Source organism: Scyliorhinus torazame, chromosome 3 (assembly GCF_047496885.1).
Source record: "Scyliorhinus torazame isolate Kashiwa2021f chromosome 3, sScyTor2.1, whole genome shotgun sequence".
NCBI classification, from domain to species: domain Eukaryota; kingdom Metazoa; phylum Chordata; class Chondrichthyes; order Carcharhiniformes; family Scyliorhinidae; genus Scyliorhinus; species Scyliorhinus torazame.
This window is the reverse complement of record NC_092709.1, coordinates 110,831,802-110,848,769: the sequence shown is the minus strand read 5'-3', so window position 1 is coordinate 110,848,769 and position 16,968 is coordinate 110,831,802. Positions and strand designations below refer to the sequence as shown.

At 48.8% G+C, this 16,968-nt stretch overlaps 1 protein-coding gene across 1 annotated transcript in view; it reads right to left on the bottom strand.

Moving 5' to 3' along the window:
* Positions 1-16,968, bottom strand: part of LOC140408643 (uncharacterized) — a 169,943-nt gene that overhangs the window by 137,975 nt on the left and 15,000 nt on the right. Inside the window, exon 3 of the mRNA XM_072496121.1 lies at positions 14,284-14,375. Within this exon, the coding sequence (XP_072352222.1) occupies positions 14,284-14,375 (92 nt within the window). The remainder of the gene's footprint in view (positions 1-14,283; positions 14,376-16,968) is intronic.

The following is a 16,968-nucleotide window of genomic DNA, read 5'->3' as shown; positions in this document are numbered from 1 at the left end:
AGATGGCACCACAGAGTAGTCAGATAAAAGACTGTGTCTCCTGAAGTTCTGGGAGAAGGTTTTGGAGAAAGTGTTAGAGAAGGTTAATTAAAGGTTGAGATAGAGTGTTAGTTGTATTAGAAAGATATTATAGATTTTGGTAGCATCGATTTAATACTGATCATTTATTACCTGTTACTTAGTAAATGTGAATCATTTACAGTAGTGTAAAATAAACTTTGTTTCAAATACATAGCTTGATGTTCTTTGTCAGCACTACGACTTTTAGCCATTTTGGAGGACTACACAAGGAACATCACAATATCATCTCTCTATTACAAGCAGCAGCAAGAAAAGGCAGAGGGACATCTCCAGCCATGGGCAGCACAGTAGCACAGTAGCACAGTGGTTAGCACTGTGGCTTCACAGCTCCAGGGTCCCAGGTTTGATTTCCGGCTGGGTCATTGTCTGTGCGCAGTCTGCACGTTCTCCCTACGTCTGCGTGGGTTTCCTCCGGGTGCTCTGGTTTCCTCCCACAGGTCCCGGAAGACGTTCTGTTAGGTAATTTGGACATTCTGAATTCTCCCTAGGTGTATCCGAACAGGCCACCGGTGGCGACTAAGGGCTTTTCACAGTAACTTCATTGCAGTGTTAATGTAAGCCTACTTGTGACAATAAAGATTATTTTTAAAATTTTAAAAGCTAGCCCATCAGCCCCAGCCCCCAGAGCATCTCAAATTATAGTGTTGTGAGCCTATTAGATGTACAGCAGTCAGGGCAGCATGGTGGCGCAGTGGTAGCACTGCAGTCTCACGGTGCCAAGGTCCCAGGTTCGATCCCGGCTCTGGGTCACTTTTCGTGTGGAGTTTGCACATTCTCCCCGTGTTTGCGTGGGTTTCGCCCCCACAACCCAAAGATGTGCAAGGTAGGTGGATTGAACATGCTAAATTGCCCCTTAATTGGAAAATAGAATTGGGTACTCTATATTTAAGGAAAAAAAAAGATGTACAGCCGTCACTGCATTCACTCTCCATCCCACGCAGATACACCCTTTTGTGGTACATAGTTTGAAATGAAAATCGCTTATTGTCACAAGTAGGCTTCAAATGAAGTTACTGTGAAAAGCCCCTAGTCGCCACATTCCGGCACCTGTTCGGGGAGGCTGGTCCGGTAATTGAGCCCGCACTGCTGGCCTTGTTCTGCTTTACAAGCCAGCTGTTTAGCCCATTGTGCTAAACCAGCCCCTAGCTTTAGAGCAGGCTCGGGGTCACCATCTGGTGAGCACAGTTTCGGGTCCATAGACCGTGACAGCCAAGGTCACCAACACTTTGAGGACTGCTGGATGCCAGGCTCCTGCTGAGTCTCAGTCAAATGACAATCCTCTGGATTGTCATCAACCTTCAGAGAGGTGTTGGAGCTGCAAAGACAAACGGGGTACCAGCAGGCAGGATTGTCAGAGGCCGTCAGCAGATTAGAACGGAGGATGGAGGAGTCCGTCCAAGTTCTGTCTGATAAAGTGGCTCCCACACACAAACTCACCAAGGTCACCACTGGAAGGGTAATGTCCATCATGGAGTAGGGATGGTAGGGACATAGAGGTAGTGGTCGCAATGGACGCAGAGAAGGCATTTGACTGGGTGGAATGGGGTTATCGGTGGGAGGTACTGGGGCGGTTTGGATTTGGGCGGGGCTTCATTGACTGGGTCAGGCTGCTTTATCAGGCGCCCGTGGCGAGTGTTTGGACGAACAGGCTGACATCGGGCTATTTTAATAAATGTTTTATCAAAGCTTTTCCAATTAGCGTTTTTACATAACAAAAATCGGAATACAAATAATAATAAAAAATAACAAAAAACATAACCCAAAGCTTACAATGTAACTACTTACACAACAGTTTTTTTTAAAAACAGAACAAGTTGGGTTTTGTTTCCATGCCCAACTCACATTATATCAACAGTAGCCCCCCCCCCCCCGCTCCCACCTGAACCACCCCCCCTCCCCCCCCCCCCCAGGATGCTGCTGCTGACACTTACTGCTCCCCTAGAAAGTCAAGGAAAGGGTGCCACCGCCGGGAGAACCCCATCAAGGACCCTCTCAAGGCGAACTTTATTCGCTCCAGGCTGAGGAACCCCGCCATATCGCTAACCCAGGTCTCCACGCTCGGGGGTTTCGAATCCCTCCACATTAACAGAATCCGTCTCCGGCCTACCAGGGAGGCAAAGGCCAGTACCTCGGCCTCTTTCGCTTCCTGCACTCCCGGATCCTCCGACACCCCAAATATCGCTACCGCTGGGCTCGCCTTCACCCGAGCGTCCAAAACCCTAGACATCACCCTTGCAAACCCCTGCCAGAATCCTTTAAGCGTTGGGCATGCCCAAAACATATGGGCATGATTCGTCGGACTACCCGCACACCTCGGGCACCTGTCCTCCACCCCAAAAAACCTACTCATTATATGTGCCCGATGCACCACCTTAAACTGGATTAAACCGAGCCGGGCACATGATGAAGAGGAGTTCACCCTGCCCAGGACATCGGCCCATAGGCCCTCATCCAGCTCCTCGCCCAGCTCCTCTTCCCACTTATCCTTCAACTCCCCCACTGAGGCTTCCTCCACCTCCTGCAGCTCCTGATATATGTCCAACACCTTCCCCTCCCCTACCCAGACGCCAGACACCACCCTATCCTGGATCCTACGTGGGGGCAGCCGCGGGAATGTCCCCACCTGTTTTCTAAGGAAGTCCCAAACCTGAAGGTACCTAAACGCATTCCCTGGGGGCAGGCCGAACCTCTCCTCCAGCGCCTGCATGCTGGGGAAAACCCCATCTATAAACAGGTCCCCCATCCTCCTAATACCTGCCCTATACCAGCCTTGGTATCCCCCATCCAACCTACCCGGAGCAAATCTGTGGTTATTCCGTATTGGGGTCCACACCGAGGCCCCCTCCTCTCCCCTGTGTCTCCTCCACTGCCCCCAGATCCTCAGTGCCGCCGTCACCACCGGACTAGTGGTGTATCGCGCCGGCGAGAACAGCGAGAACGGTGAGAGCCGTAACAAATGCCCCAAGACTGGTGCCTCTACACAACGCCGCCCCCACCTCCACCACCCATTTCCTGATCATGGCCACATTGGCCGCCCAGTAATAACTGCAGAAGTTCGGCAGAGCCAGTCCTCCCCCTCCTGGTCACTTGTATCCTCAAGTACCGAAAGATCCTTTCCACTATCCTGAGCGGGGGCTCCTTCAGTCTCTCCTCCTGGCCCCTACCGTGGACCACGAACAGCTCACACTTCCCCACGTTCAACTTATACCCCGAGAACCTCCCGAAGTCCCCCAGGATCCGCATGACCATCCCCATCCCCTCTAACGGGTCCGAAATATACAACACTTTGCATCAGTATTCACCAAAGAGAAGAAATTGGTAGATGTTGAGTCTGGAGAAGGGTGTGTAGATAGCCTGGGTCACATTGAGATCCAAAAAGACGAGGTGTTGGGTGTCTTAAAAAATATTAAGGTAGATAAGTCCCCAGGGCCTGATGGGATCTACCCCAGAATACTGAAGGAGGCTGGAGAGGAAATTGCTGAGGCCTTGACAGAAATCTTTGGATCCTCGCTGTCTTCAGGGGATGTCCCGGAGGACTGGAGAATAGCCAATGTTGTTCCTCTGTTTAAGAAGGGTAGCAAGGATAATCCCGGGAACTACAGGCCGGTGAGCCTTACTTCAGTGGTAGGGAAATTACTGGAGAGAATTCTTCGAGACAGGATCTACTCCCATTTGGAAGCAAATGGACGTATTAGTGAGAGGCAGCACGGTTTTGTGAAGGGGAGGTCGTGTCTCACTAACTTGATAGAGTTTTTCGAGGAGGTCACTAAGATGATTGATGCAGGTAGGGCAGCGGATGTTGTCTATATGGACTTCAGTAAGGCCTTTGACAAGGTCCCTCATGGTAGACTAGTACAAAAGGTGAAGTCACACGGGATCAGGGGTGAGCTGGCAAGGTGGATACAGAACTGGCTAGGCCATAGAAGGCAGAGAGTAGCAATGGAAGGATGCTTTTCTCATTGGAGGGCTGTGACCAGTGGTGTTCCACAGGGATCAGTGCTGGGACCTTTGCTCTTTGTAGTATATATAAATGATTTGGAGGAAAATGTAACTGGTCTGATTAGTAAGTTTGCAGACGACACAAAGGTTGGTGGAATTGCGGATAGCGATGAGGACTGTCGGAGGATACAGCAGGATTTAGATTGTTTGGAGACTTGGGCGGAGAGATGGCAGATGGAGTTTAATCCAGACAAATGTGAGGTAATGCATTTTGGAAGGTCTAATGCAGGTAGGGAATATACAGTGAATGGTAGAACCCTCAAGAGTATTGAAAGTCAAAGAGACCTAGGAGTACAGGTCCACAGGTCATTGAAAGGGGCAACACAGGTGGAGAAGGTAGTCAAGAAGGCATACGGCATGCTTGCCTTCATTGGCCGGGGCATTGAGTATAAGAATTGGCAAGTCATGTTGCAGCTGTATAGAACCTTAGTTAGGCCACACTTGGAGTATAGTGTTCAATTCTGGTCGCCACACTACCAGAAGGATGTGGAGGCTTTAGAGAGGGTGCAGAAGAGATTTACCAGAATGTTGCCTGGTATGGAGGGCATTAGCTATGAGGAGCGGTTGAATAAACTCGGTTTGTTCTCACTGGAACGAAGGAGGTTGAGGGGAGACCTGATAGAGGTATACAAAATTATGAGGGGCATAGACAGAGTGGATAGTCAGAGGCTTTTCCCCAGGGTAGAGGGGTCAATTACTAGGCGGCATAGGTTTAAGGTGAGAGGGGCAAGGTTTAGAGTAGCTGTACGAGGCAAGTTTTTTACGCAGAGGGTAGTGGGTGCCTGGAACTCGCTACCGGAGGAGGTGGTGGAAGCAGGGACAATAGTGACATTTAAGGGGCATCTTGACAAATACATGAATAGGATGGGAATAGAGGGTTACGGACCCAGGAAGTGTAGAAGATTGTAGTTTAGTCGGGCAGCATGGTCGGCACGGGCTTGGAGGGCTGAAGGGCCTGTTCCTGTGCTGTACATTTCTTTGTTCTTAACAGCAGGTCATCGCGTAGAAGGAGACCCGGTGCTCCTCCCCTCCGCGCACCAGCCCCCTCCAATCCCCCGAAGTCCTGAGCGCAATGGCCAATGGCTCGATTGCCAGGGCAAACAGCAACGGGGACAGGGGAGACCATTGTCTCGTCCCCCGGTGCAGCCTGAAATATTCCGACCTTAGCCGGTTTGTGGACACACTCGCGACAGGGGCCTGATACAGCAGCTTGACCCACCCTATAAATCCCTCCCCAAATCCAAACCTGCCTAGCGCCTCCCACAGATACTCCCACTCCACCCTGTCAAAGGCCTTCTCCGCGTCCATCGTAGCCACCACCACCTCCACCTCTCCCCCCTCCGAGGGCATCATGATAATATTCAGGAGCCTCTTCACGTTCATGTTCAGCTGCCTGCCCTTAACAAAACCCGCCTGGTCCTCCCCAATCACCCCCGGGACACAGTCTTCTATTCTGGTGGCCAGAATGATTACCAACAGCTTGGCATCCACGTTCAGGAGCGATATCGGCCTGTAGGACCCACACTGAAGCGGATCCTTCTCCTTCAGGATGAGCGAGATCAATGCCTGCGACATTGTCGGAGGGAGGATCCCTTTCTCCTTTGCCTCATTGAAGGTTCTCATCAGGAGCGGGCTCAGCAGCTCTGAGAACTTCTTATAACATTCTACGGGGAAGCCGTCCGGGCCCGGGGCCTTGCCCGTCTGCATGCCTGCCAGCCCCCTGACTACCTCCTCCAACCCAATCGGGGCCCCCAGTCCCTCCACCTGCTCTGCTTCCACCCTCGGGAACCTCAACCGGTCCATGAACCGCCTCATCCCTTCCCCCTCCCCGGGGGGTTCCGACCCGTATAACCTTCCGTAGAACTCCCTGAAGACTTCATTAACCCTCTCTGGGCTCAGCACCATGTTGCCTTCCCTAGCCCGCGCTCCCCCAATCTCTCTGGCCGCCTCCCTCCTGCGCAGCTGGTGCGCCAGCATCCTACTCGCCTTCTCCCCATACTCATAAACTGCCCCCTTCGCTTTCCTCAGCTGCGCCTCCGCCTTCCCCGTGGGCAGCAAGTTAAACTCCGCCTGTAATTTCCGGCGCTAGTTCAACAGCCCCCCCCCCCTCTGGGGCCTCCGCGTACCTCCTATCTACCCTGAGTATCTCTCCCACCACTCTCTCCCTGTCCGCCCTCTCCTTCTCTCTATGGGACCTAATGGAGATTAACTCTCCCCTAATGACCGCCTTCAGAGCCTCCCAAATCACTGCCACCGTCACCTCTCCTCTGTCATTCCCTCCCTCATAATTCTCAATACTCCTCCTTATCCGCCCGCACACCTCTTTGTCCGCCAGCAGCCCCACATCCAGTCGGCAGAGAGGGCGCTGACCCCGTTCCGCCTCCAATCGCAGGTCCACCCAGTGCATGGCATGGTCCGAGACCGCAATGGCCGAGTATTCTACCCCCTCCACCCTCAGGATTAACGCCCTACTCAACACAAAGAAGTCTATTCGCGAACAGACTTTATGGACATGGGAGAAAAAGGAAAACTCCTTCGTCCTTGGCCGCGTAAACCTCCAGGGGTCCACTCCCCCCCATCTGGCCCATGAACTCCCACAGGGCCCTGGCCGCCGCCGGCCTCTTTCCCGTTCTGGACTTGGAACGATCCAAGCTCGGATCCAAGACCGTATTAAAGTCCCCTCCCATAATCAGGTGACTTATCTCCAAGTCCGGGATCCTACCCAACACGCGCCTCATAAAGTCTGCATCGTCCCACTTCGGGGCATATACATTCACTAACACCACCCGGGCCCCCTGCAGCTTGCCACTCACCATTATATACCTGCCCCACTTGTCCGCCACGATGCTCCCCACCTCAGACGCCACTCGTTTACTGACCAAAATGGCCACTCCTCTGGTCTTTGAGGACATCAGGCTATTTTAGGCTGCACCGGGGGACGAGGCAGGGATGCCTCCTCTCCCCGCTGTTGTTCGCACTGGCCATAGAACTGCTGGCAATTGCATTGAGAGCCTCAAAGGCTGGAAGGGACTGGTCTGGGGAGGGGTGGAACACAAGAGTCTCACTATACACGGATGATCTGCTCTTATATGTGTCGGGTCCATTGGAAGGGATGGAAGAAATTATGGGGATTCTGGGGGTTTTGGCCGGTTTTCGGGCTACAAATTGAACATGGGGAAAAGCGAGATGTTCGCAATCCAGGCAAAGGGGCAGGAGAGACGATTGGGGGAGCTGCTGTTTAGAGTGGTGGGGGTAGCTTTCGGTACCTAGGCATCCAGGTGGGGCGGGAATGGGAATGGCTGCACAAGCTAAATCTGGCCCGATTAGCAGACCAAATGAACGAGGATTTTCGAAGGTGGAACGTGCTCCCGTTGTCACTGGCTGGGAGGGTACAGAGAGTGAAAATGACTGTCCTCCCGAGATTCCTGTTTGTGATTCAGTGTCTCCCCATCTTTATTCCACGGTCCTTTTTTAAACGGGTCAACAAGGTGATCTCAGGTTTTGTATGGGCGGGTAAGACCCCGCGAGCTGAAAAGGGGATATCGGAGCGCAGCCGGGGGGGAGAGCGGGCTTGCACTCCTGAACTTTAGTAATTATTACTGGGTGGCAAATATAGCCATGATTAGGAAGTGAGTGGTGGGTTGGGGGGCGGGGGGGGAGATCGGTGTGGGAGCGAGTAGAGGCGGCATCTTGTAAGGGCACTAGTTTCGGGGCGTTGGTAACGGCACCTCTGCCGTTCCCGCCGGCACGCTACTCCACCAGCCCCGTGGTGGTCGCGGCCCTGTGATTCTGGGGCAATGGAGGAGACATGCAGAGGGAGCATCGGTCTGGGCTCCAGTCTGCAATAATCACTGGTTTGCCCCGGGGAGGTTAGATGGAGGGTTCCGGAGATGGCAGAGAGTAGGGATCGAGAGGATGGGAAATATGTTTATAGAGGGAGCTTTCCCAGCCTGCGGGAGTTGAAGGTGAAATTTGACGGGAGGGAATGAATTTAGGTACCTGCAGGTGCGAGACTTCCTAAGCAGGCAGGTCTCAACCTTCCCGCTCCTACCACCAAGGGGGATACAGGACAGGGTAGTTTCCAGAATCTGGGTAGATGGGAAGGTTTCGGACATTTATAAGGAGCTTATGGGGTCAGAGTAAACTCAGACCGAGGAGCTGAAACACAAATGGGAAGAGGAGTTAGGAAGAGAGATAGAGGATGGTCTCAGGGCGGATGCGTTGAGTAGAGTCAACGCGTCCACAATATGTGCCAGATACAGTTTAAGATCATTCGCCGGGCTCACATGACAGTGGCCCGGATGAGCAGGTTCTTTAGGGTGGAAGACAAGTGCGCAAGGTGTGCGGGAGGACCAGCGAACCATGTTCATATGTTCTGGGCATGCCCGAAGCTTAGGGGATTTTGGCAGGGGTTTGCGGACGTCATGTCCACGGTGTTAAAAACAAGGGTGGCGCCGAGTGCAGAGGTGGCGATTTTCAGGGTTTCGGAAGATCCGGGAATCGAGGAGGAGAAAGAGGCAGACGTTCTGGCCTTTGTCTCTCTGGTAGCCTGGATATTATTAGCTTGGAGGGACTCAAAGCCCCCGAAGTCAGAGACCTGGCTAACTGACGTGGCTAGCTTTCTCTGTCTGGAGAAAATTAAGTTCGCTTTGAGAGGGTCACTGTTAGGGTTCGTCTGGAGGTGGCAACCTTTCGTCGACTTCTTGAGGGAAAATGAACCGTCTGCAGAAAGGGGGGGGGGGGGGGGCTGTGGGGCTAGTTTAGGGGGTTAGAAAAGGTGGGACCTGTGAGAGAGGAAGATGAATTTTGCACTATGTTTATAATTTTATGTAATTTTTATTATAATTTTTTTCTTCTGTAACTGTTATAAAACCACAAATGCCTCAATATAATGTTTATTAAAAAAAAATACTGTGCTAGTAATAAAGTTTGTTTTAATATTCCATATCCCTATTTTGCATGAAATCTCTCCTGGAGTGAGGTATCCTTTCCTCACAGTCTTACAAAATTAAAATATTAGGGGTTTCTGTCCAGTATCCTAGCTACTTTTGGGGTCTATCTGGGATTATAATATTAGCTTGTTCTTCTTACGCTACACTGAAGTCTGTTCTCCATGGATGTTATAGGCTTTAATCGTGACCCACATTGGAATAGTTCTAACCCAGTGCATTTTTCAATGGCCTCCATGTAATGTCTGTCAGGTTTGGTTGCGCTGGGCAACATGGTGGCCCGGTGGTTAGCACTGCCGTCTCACAGCGCCGAGGTCCAAGGTTCGATCCCGACTCTGGGTCACTGTCCATGTGGAGTTTGCACATTCTCCCTGTACTTGTGTGGATTTCGCCCCCACAACCCAACGATGTGCAGGGTAGGTGGATTGGCCACGCTAAATTGCCCCTTAATTGGAAAAATTGAATTGGGTACTCTAAATGTATAAAGAAAAAAAAAGGTTTGATTGTGGGTTACATTTCAAGTAATAGTCAGGGTCCTTAGCCATTCATGGCGGCCTGCAGAATGATGCCATGACCATGTTTATGGCTAAACATTGCCCCTATAATAGTTCCCACTGTCCACCTACATGATACAGGCCTCCTGAAATGGTGACTCCTGAAATGTCTGCTAGATGGCATTGACTTTCTGAGGTTAGAGATTGTGTTTAGTCTCAGGATGCCAGTCTATTAAATGGGATGCTGGTATGCATCTGAAGGTCTGGCTACTGTGGTTTGATACAATCCCTGTACTAACTCTCATAAGGGCAATCGATATGGTTATCTGTTTCTGACAGTGCCATCACTGCTCTAGGCTTCCTCATGTACATTTTAACCTGATAGAATGAAAATGTGGAGGCCTCTGTTGGAATCAGAGCAAAGTTCCAGAGCTGTGCTCTTTATTATCAACACAGGTTCTTACTAATGCTTACATGTGGTGTGGAGACTTGGGCCACCTCCCACCCAGCTATCAAGAAATGCTGAATGTGAACTTGGGAAGCTCCACAGCAAGGTTGGGTCATAATTGCTTGTCAATGATCAGACGATGGACTGATGGAAGCTCTCACACAAAGCTGCTCTCTCTCCAGATATTCTATCCCCAGATCCTCCCTCGCAGCAGCAGCACAGCCGTGCACTGGTAGCTGAGTTCCCCCTCCCAGTCCCCTTCCTAACATGTCTCAGCTGAGGCTTGCCCTCCATATCCTGAATTGGAAATTATTAGGTAGCCCCTTTAATCAGCCCAAAAGTGCAGCAGTTATGTCCTCCGAAAAGCCCTCAGACCCACCCTCTGGTGATTTATTTTCCAAGGTTATTTTGAACTGTGTCATTTCATGGGCTGTCAAAAAGATACTGCGCAGCTTCTATTATGAGACCAGCTTCCAACACTGTTCCTCCACAGTCCATCACCGACCAATCACCTCCTATCATCCTGGAAGAGAATCACGTGCAAATTTCCCCCCTCTGGTCACTCTCCTCCCTTCCCCTTTAATGCTAGAGCCTTCAACACCATAATCCCAGCCAAGCTCATATCAAAGCTCCAAAACCTAGGACTTGGCTACCCACTCTGCAACTGGATCCTCGATTTTCTGACCAACAGACCACAATCAGTAAGAATGAACAACAACACCTCCTCCACAATAGTCCTCAACACCGGCGCCCCGCAAGGCTGCGTATTTAGCCCCCTACTCTACTCCCTGTACACACACGACTGTGTGGCAAAACTTGGTTCCAACTCCATCTACAAGTTTGCTGACGATACGACCATAGTGGGCAGGATCTCGAATAACGACGAGTCCGAATACAGGAGGGAGATAGCGAACCTAGTGGAGTGGTGTAGCGACAACAATCTCTCCCTCAATGCCAGCAAAACTAAAGAGCTGGTAATTGACTTCAGGAAGCAAAGTACTGTACACACCCCTGTCAGCATCAACGGGGCCGAGGTGGAGATGGTTAGCAGTTTCAAATTCCTAGGGGTGCACATCTCCAAAAATCTGTCCTGATCCACCCACGTCGACGCTACCACCAAGAAAGCACAACAGCGCCTATACTTCCTCAGGAAACTAAGGAAATTCGGCATGTCCACACTGACTCTTACCAACTTTTACAGATGCACCATAGAAAGCATCCTATCGGGCTGCATCACAGCCTGGTGTGGCAACTGCTCGGCCCAGGACCGCAAGAAACTTCAGAGAGTCGTGAACACCGCCCAGTCCATCATACGAACCTGCCTCCCATCCAGTGACTCCATCTACACCTCCCGCTGCCTGGGGAAAGCGGGCAGTATAATCAAAGATCCCTCCCACCCGGCTTACTCACTCTTCCAACTTCTTCCATCGGGCAGGAGGTACAGATGTCTGAGAACACGCACGAACATACTCAAAAACAGCTTCTTCCCCACTGTTACCAGACTCCTAAATGACCCTCTTATGGACTGACCTCATTAACACTACACCCTGTATGCTTCATCCGATGCCAGTGCTTATGTAGTTACATTGTATATGTTGTGTTTCCCTATTATGTATTTTCTTTTATTCCCTTTTCTTCTCATTTACTTAATGATCTGTTGAGCTGCTCGCAGAAAAATACTTTTCACTGTACCTCGGTACACGTGACAATAAACAAATCCAATCCAATCATTATTCTAGTTGATAGCCCTGTCCTCACCCCACATAGTTTTCTGTGGATATCCCAATGCCCCATGTCAACTTCACCCCTCCCCACCTGAAGGCCGTATGCACAGTGACCTACCGAGACCACCCCCCCTTCCCCACCGCATGAGGCTATCGAATGCCCCATTTACTTAGCAGTTTCCCATTTACAGCCAGCCCAATTCTTCCCTTGACAGTAATACCACCTGTTGCCCCAGTACCAAGCCACCGACACCCTGACCCGAATGTGTGAGAGACTGACCATTCCCTGCACACCATGCTGTGCACAACTAACACAGCATAGACAGGCCTTCCCCTTTACTGGACTGGGACCAAGACACGCTTGCCAGGCATAACCTAGTAGCATAGTGTGCACTGCCTCAGGACTGCCTTTGATTTCTGGCCCTGACCACATGGTGCACTTGCATCAGGATTATCTCAGACTTTTGCCCCTCTTCATGTAACCATCAGGCACAGTAGCATAGTGGTTAGTACTGTTGCTTCACAAATAGGTTCAATTCCCAGCTTGGGGTCACCGCCTGTGCAGAGTCTGCACATTCTGCCCGTGTCTGCGTGGGTTTCCTCCGGCTGCTCCAGTTTCCTCCACAACTCCCGAAAGACGTGCTTGTTTGGTGAATAGGACATTCTGAATTCTCCCTCTGTGTATCCGAACAGGCACCGGAGTGAGGCGACTAGGGGCTTTTCACAGTAACTTCATTGCAGTGTTAATGTATGCCTACTTGTGACAGTAATAAAGATTATTATTATTCATGTGTCTCTGTCCATTCCTTCACTCCCAGGCTCCAGTCAACACTACACCCTCGCACATCGCACGCTTTCCTTCCCCACACCTCCCCCCCGCCCTCACTGCCGGACAAGCGTGTGCCTTCTACCACCCCCATCCCTTCCTGCTGGTCTTGCCTGATCAGCCTTGACATGGAGTCGGAACAGCCTTGAGACCAGTGCAGTGAAAGGTAGGAAAACGCTTCATGTCCAAACTTCAAAGTTGCAAGTTAAGTGCGGTTCACCAGGTGCACGTCAGTTATATCCGGTCGTGGTTCACACCTGTCTAATTATCCAATGGTCTGCCGATTAGATTTGGAGTTTGAACATGATTCCAGTGAGCTATGTGTTTAATTTTTTTTTTTAATTTAAATTTTTAAATTTTTTTTAGAGTACCCAATTCATTTTTTCCAATTAAGGGGCAATTTAGCGTGGCCAATTCATCTACCCTGCACATCTTTGGATTGTGGGGGCGAAACCCACGCAAACACGGGGAGAATGTGCAAACTCCACACGGACAGTGACCCAGATCGAACCTGGGACCTCGGCACCGTGAGACAGCAGGGCTAACCCACTGTGCCACTGTGCTGCCCGAGCTATGTTTTTAATGAGCGTACATGAGACACAAAGGCAAATGTAGTTGCCAACATGGCGCGGCAGACTACCTGACCTGCCATGAAACCAGTTTTTATGCCGGCTAAAAACATGACTTTGGCAGCACTCTGGATTTTCTGACACTGCCTCCCACAATGCCCACCGGTGGCAGGACAGGAAAATCCCACCAAGCAAATCATTATGAGATAAATGATAGTGAAAATGAAACAAAAGAAAACACTGAAAATAATATACTGTTATACAATCCTCAAATGTAGTTCACTGAAAATGAGTTCTGACAATCGGGAACAAAAACAAGAACAAATAAACTGGAAACATTAAGTAAGCCAATTACCATTTGTTGGGAGAAAAGGTAAGTTAAGGAGGAGGGGGTTATTTTCCACTCTCTAGTTTTCAGGAGATGGGAACAGCAGAGTGGGGGGAGAATAGCATGGGAGTCCCAAAACAGTCAAAAAATGGCAAAATTCCGTCCAAGGGTTCAATTGTTTTCTCTCGCTTGGATGTATGTTCTCTTTTCCGCCTCCTGTTTGTTTAGTTCTTGGTCAAATGCTTTGAATTTATTTTTTTATTCATTTCTGATGTAGGATTACACATTAAAAAATCAATTTATTTTTGTCTCTACAGGTGTCTCTTGAGTTGCTGTGTGTTTCTGCGTGTGATTCAGTTTTCTGCTTTTTTCTGATACATCTTGCTGTAAAACCTCAGCTTTTAAAATGAAATATACATATATATAAAATTAAGTCACAAAATTCAGTAGCCCTGCTGGTTATTTGACATGTCATAAACACATCCCATTATAAAAAAACAGAATATCCTCAAACTCAAAGCAGCGGGAGATTTGCTGATAGGTGAATTAAAGCTACGACTGTAGTTGTTTCTACATGTACTTTAACATAATTAAATGTTTGTATTATACTAATCTCAGTAAAGCTCTATAAATATACATACATTTAATTGTAAAAGGACAATGCTGAAAGTTGATTTAGACTCTGCAAAACATACTTTATCAATAATAATTTCTGAACACTTCTTATCAAGTATTTAATTGTTTCCTGTGTTGCTGTTTAGTTCAAAATTCTGTTTCTCCCACCTTATTTGACATGGATAAGCCAAAATAATTAACATTTAAAAAGTGAAAAAGTACCAATCACCAAGTTTGACTTTTTAAATACCTCTCTGATTCTGTCAGTATTCATTGTTGATTGTGAAAGTGCATTAGGTTTATACCATCCAGGTGATCGTCTGGGATTTTTTTCCAATTTGTCTGTCAATGGAATAACAGTCATAAGAAAAACATCTGACACCGCTGAATTTGTCAACGCAGAGTTTTACACATGATTGACTATTTTTTTAATAGAGCAGGAAAAGAATAGGCCTTAAAGTTTGAATGAAATGGATACACAGAGAACAATTCCCCTGTCTGAAAAGATTGGCTCGAGGCACACTTAATATTAGGCTTTAGCCCTCTTTATCATCAAACTGGTGAGCCGGGAACACCTAAAGGACATCACCAAATAGTCGTAATTGAAGGGAAAATGAAGATTGGGCCACAGCAACACCAGCAGTGGCATTCACCTAAGCCTTAATGTGGTGGAAGGATCCTTTCCTGTTGATTCCCTTATTTCTCATGTATTTTACTTAGTCGTCATCATTTTGAATCCATGGATATTTAATGGACATATACCTTTAAGTCGAGCAGAGGAAGAAAGGAACTCAAAAGTTGCTAAATAATCCATTGTGCTATGGAGGCTTAGCTTCTGAACAGAAAATCTCAGACTTTCTGGCACCTGAGAAATTGGAGGGGTTTGGTTTGACTGGTTGGCTGGTGCCCAATGAATTGGCCAAAGGCTGTATTCTGCTGGGTAACAGGTGGTGACTGGGTCCTATCCATATGGGATGGTTTTCAGAAGACCCTTAAGGACAGTTGGGTCCTGGACACTGAGAGAAGAAGCTGTGAGCTGCTCTCTCTCCTTCTCTCTCCCTTTCTCCAGAAATGCTGCCTACCTGCTGTTTTCCAGATGAATCTACAGTGAAACCCATTACAGAGAAAGCCAAAGGTGGGAATTGTGTGGCAAGTAACTCACCTCCTGACTTCCCAAAGAATATCCACCATTTAAGGCACAAGTCAGGAGTGTGATGGAATACTCCCCACTTGCCTAGATGAGTGCAGCTCCAACAACACTCAAGGTGCTTGACACAATTCAGGAATAAACATTCCACTTGATAGATACCCCATCCACCACCTTGAACATTCATTCCCTCCACCACTTATGCACAGTGGCAGCAGTGTGTACCATATAAAAGGTGCATTGTAGCAACTCACCAAGCCTCCTTTGAAAGCATAGTCCAAACCAACGACTTCTACTACATAGAAGGACAAGGGTGGCAGATGTTTGGGAACACCACCACCTGGAAGTTCCCCTCCAAGCTACACACCATCCTGACTTGGAATTATATCACCGTTCATTCACTTTCAGTGGATCAAAATCCTGGAACTCCCTCTCTAATAGCACAGTAGGTGTACCTACACCACATGGACAGCAACGGTTCAAGAAGACAGCTCAGCACCATCACCTCAAGTTGGGGATGAACAACAAATGCTCACAAACAATCAGTAGGGAGGGAGCAGTGATTGGGTTTTGGAAGGATTAGTAGGATTCAATTGGGATTAGAGAAGGCAGCGATTGCATTTAGGAGTGGAGTGGCTGTAATCTTTGAATTGGGTTTGGGGATGAGGTGGAAGAGCAGTCTACATGATTGAATGTGGGATTGGAAGAAACATTTCTCCTCTTCATGTGTGTATATTTTAAACAGTTACCTTGTCGGTTGCACCCCAGTGCAAACCTTTAAGAATCGCCTGTTAATTCACATGTACACTTGGTATTTCTGAACACTGCTGGCATCAGAGCATCCTAATAATGTAGAGGCGGCTTCAAGCTGGCATTAAGCCCTTAAAAATACGCATGGGTGCTGTTGCCTGTTTCAGGCATGGCAAATTGGTTTTCCCACATCACTATAGTAGGCAACACATTTCTTTTTTATAAATTTAGACTATCAAATTATTTTTTTTCGATTAAGGGGCAATTTAGTGTGGCCAATCCACCGAACCTGCACATCTTTGGGTTGTGGGGGTGAAACCCACACAGACACAGGGAGAATGTGCGAACTCCACACAGTGACCTGGCTGGGATTGAACCCGGGTCCTCAGCGCCGTAGGCAGCATTGCTAACCACTGTGCCTCCATGCCGCCCAGGCAACACATTTCTAATATGTAAAGAGTGTGTGCTTTCTGACCTATTGGAGGCTTAGGTGCTCATTTTAGCACCCAGAGAACTTCTAGAATGTAAGTAGACAATCTCCAACACAAAATCGCCACAGCAGCACAGTGGCTAGCACTGCTGCCTCAGAGTGCCAGAGACCCAGATTCGATTTCGGCCTTGGGTGACTGTGTGGAGTTTGCAGTTCTCCCTGTGACAGTGTAGATTTTCTCCAGGTGCTCTGGTTTCCTCCCACAATCCAAAGATGTGGAGGTTAGGTGGATTCGCCATGCTAGGTTGTCCCTTAGTGTCCAAAGATGTGCAGGTTAGGTGGGGTTATGGGGATAGGGCGGGGGAGTGGGTCGGATCAGGTGCCCTTTCGGATGGTAAATACAGGCACAATGGACCAAATGGCCTCCTTCTGCACTAGAGGGATTCTATGATGTACTCTATTAAACTTAGTAGGCCCCAAGGCCTAACTCAAAAAGTTAGAGTCAGCCGGATGAAAAAGAAGACCCTAAAATAATCCTAAAAAATTTTGTGAACATGTCTCCCAGTAAAAAATATATTTTAAAATAAATTTAGAGTACCCAATTATTT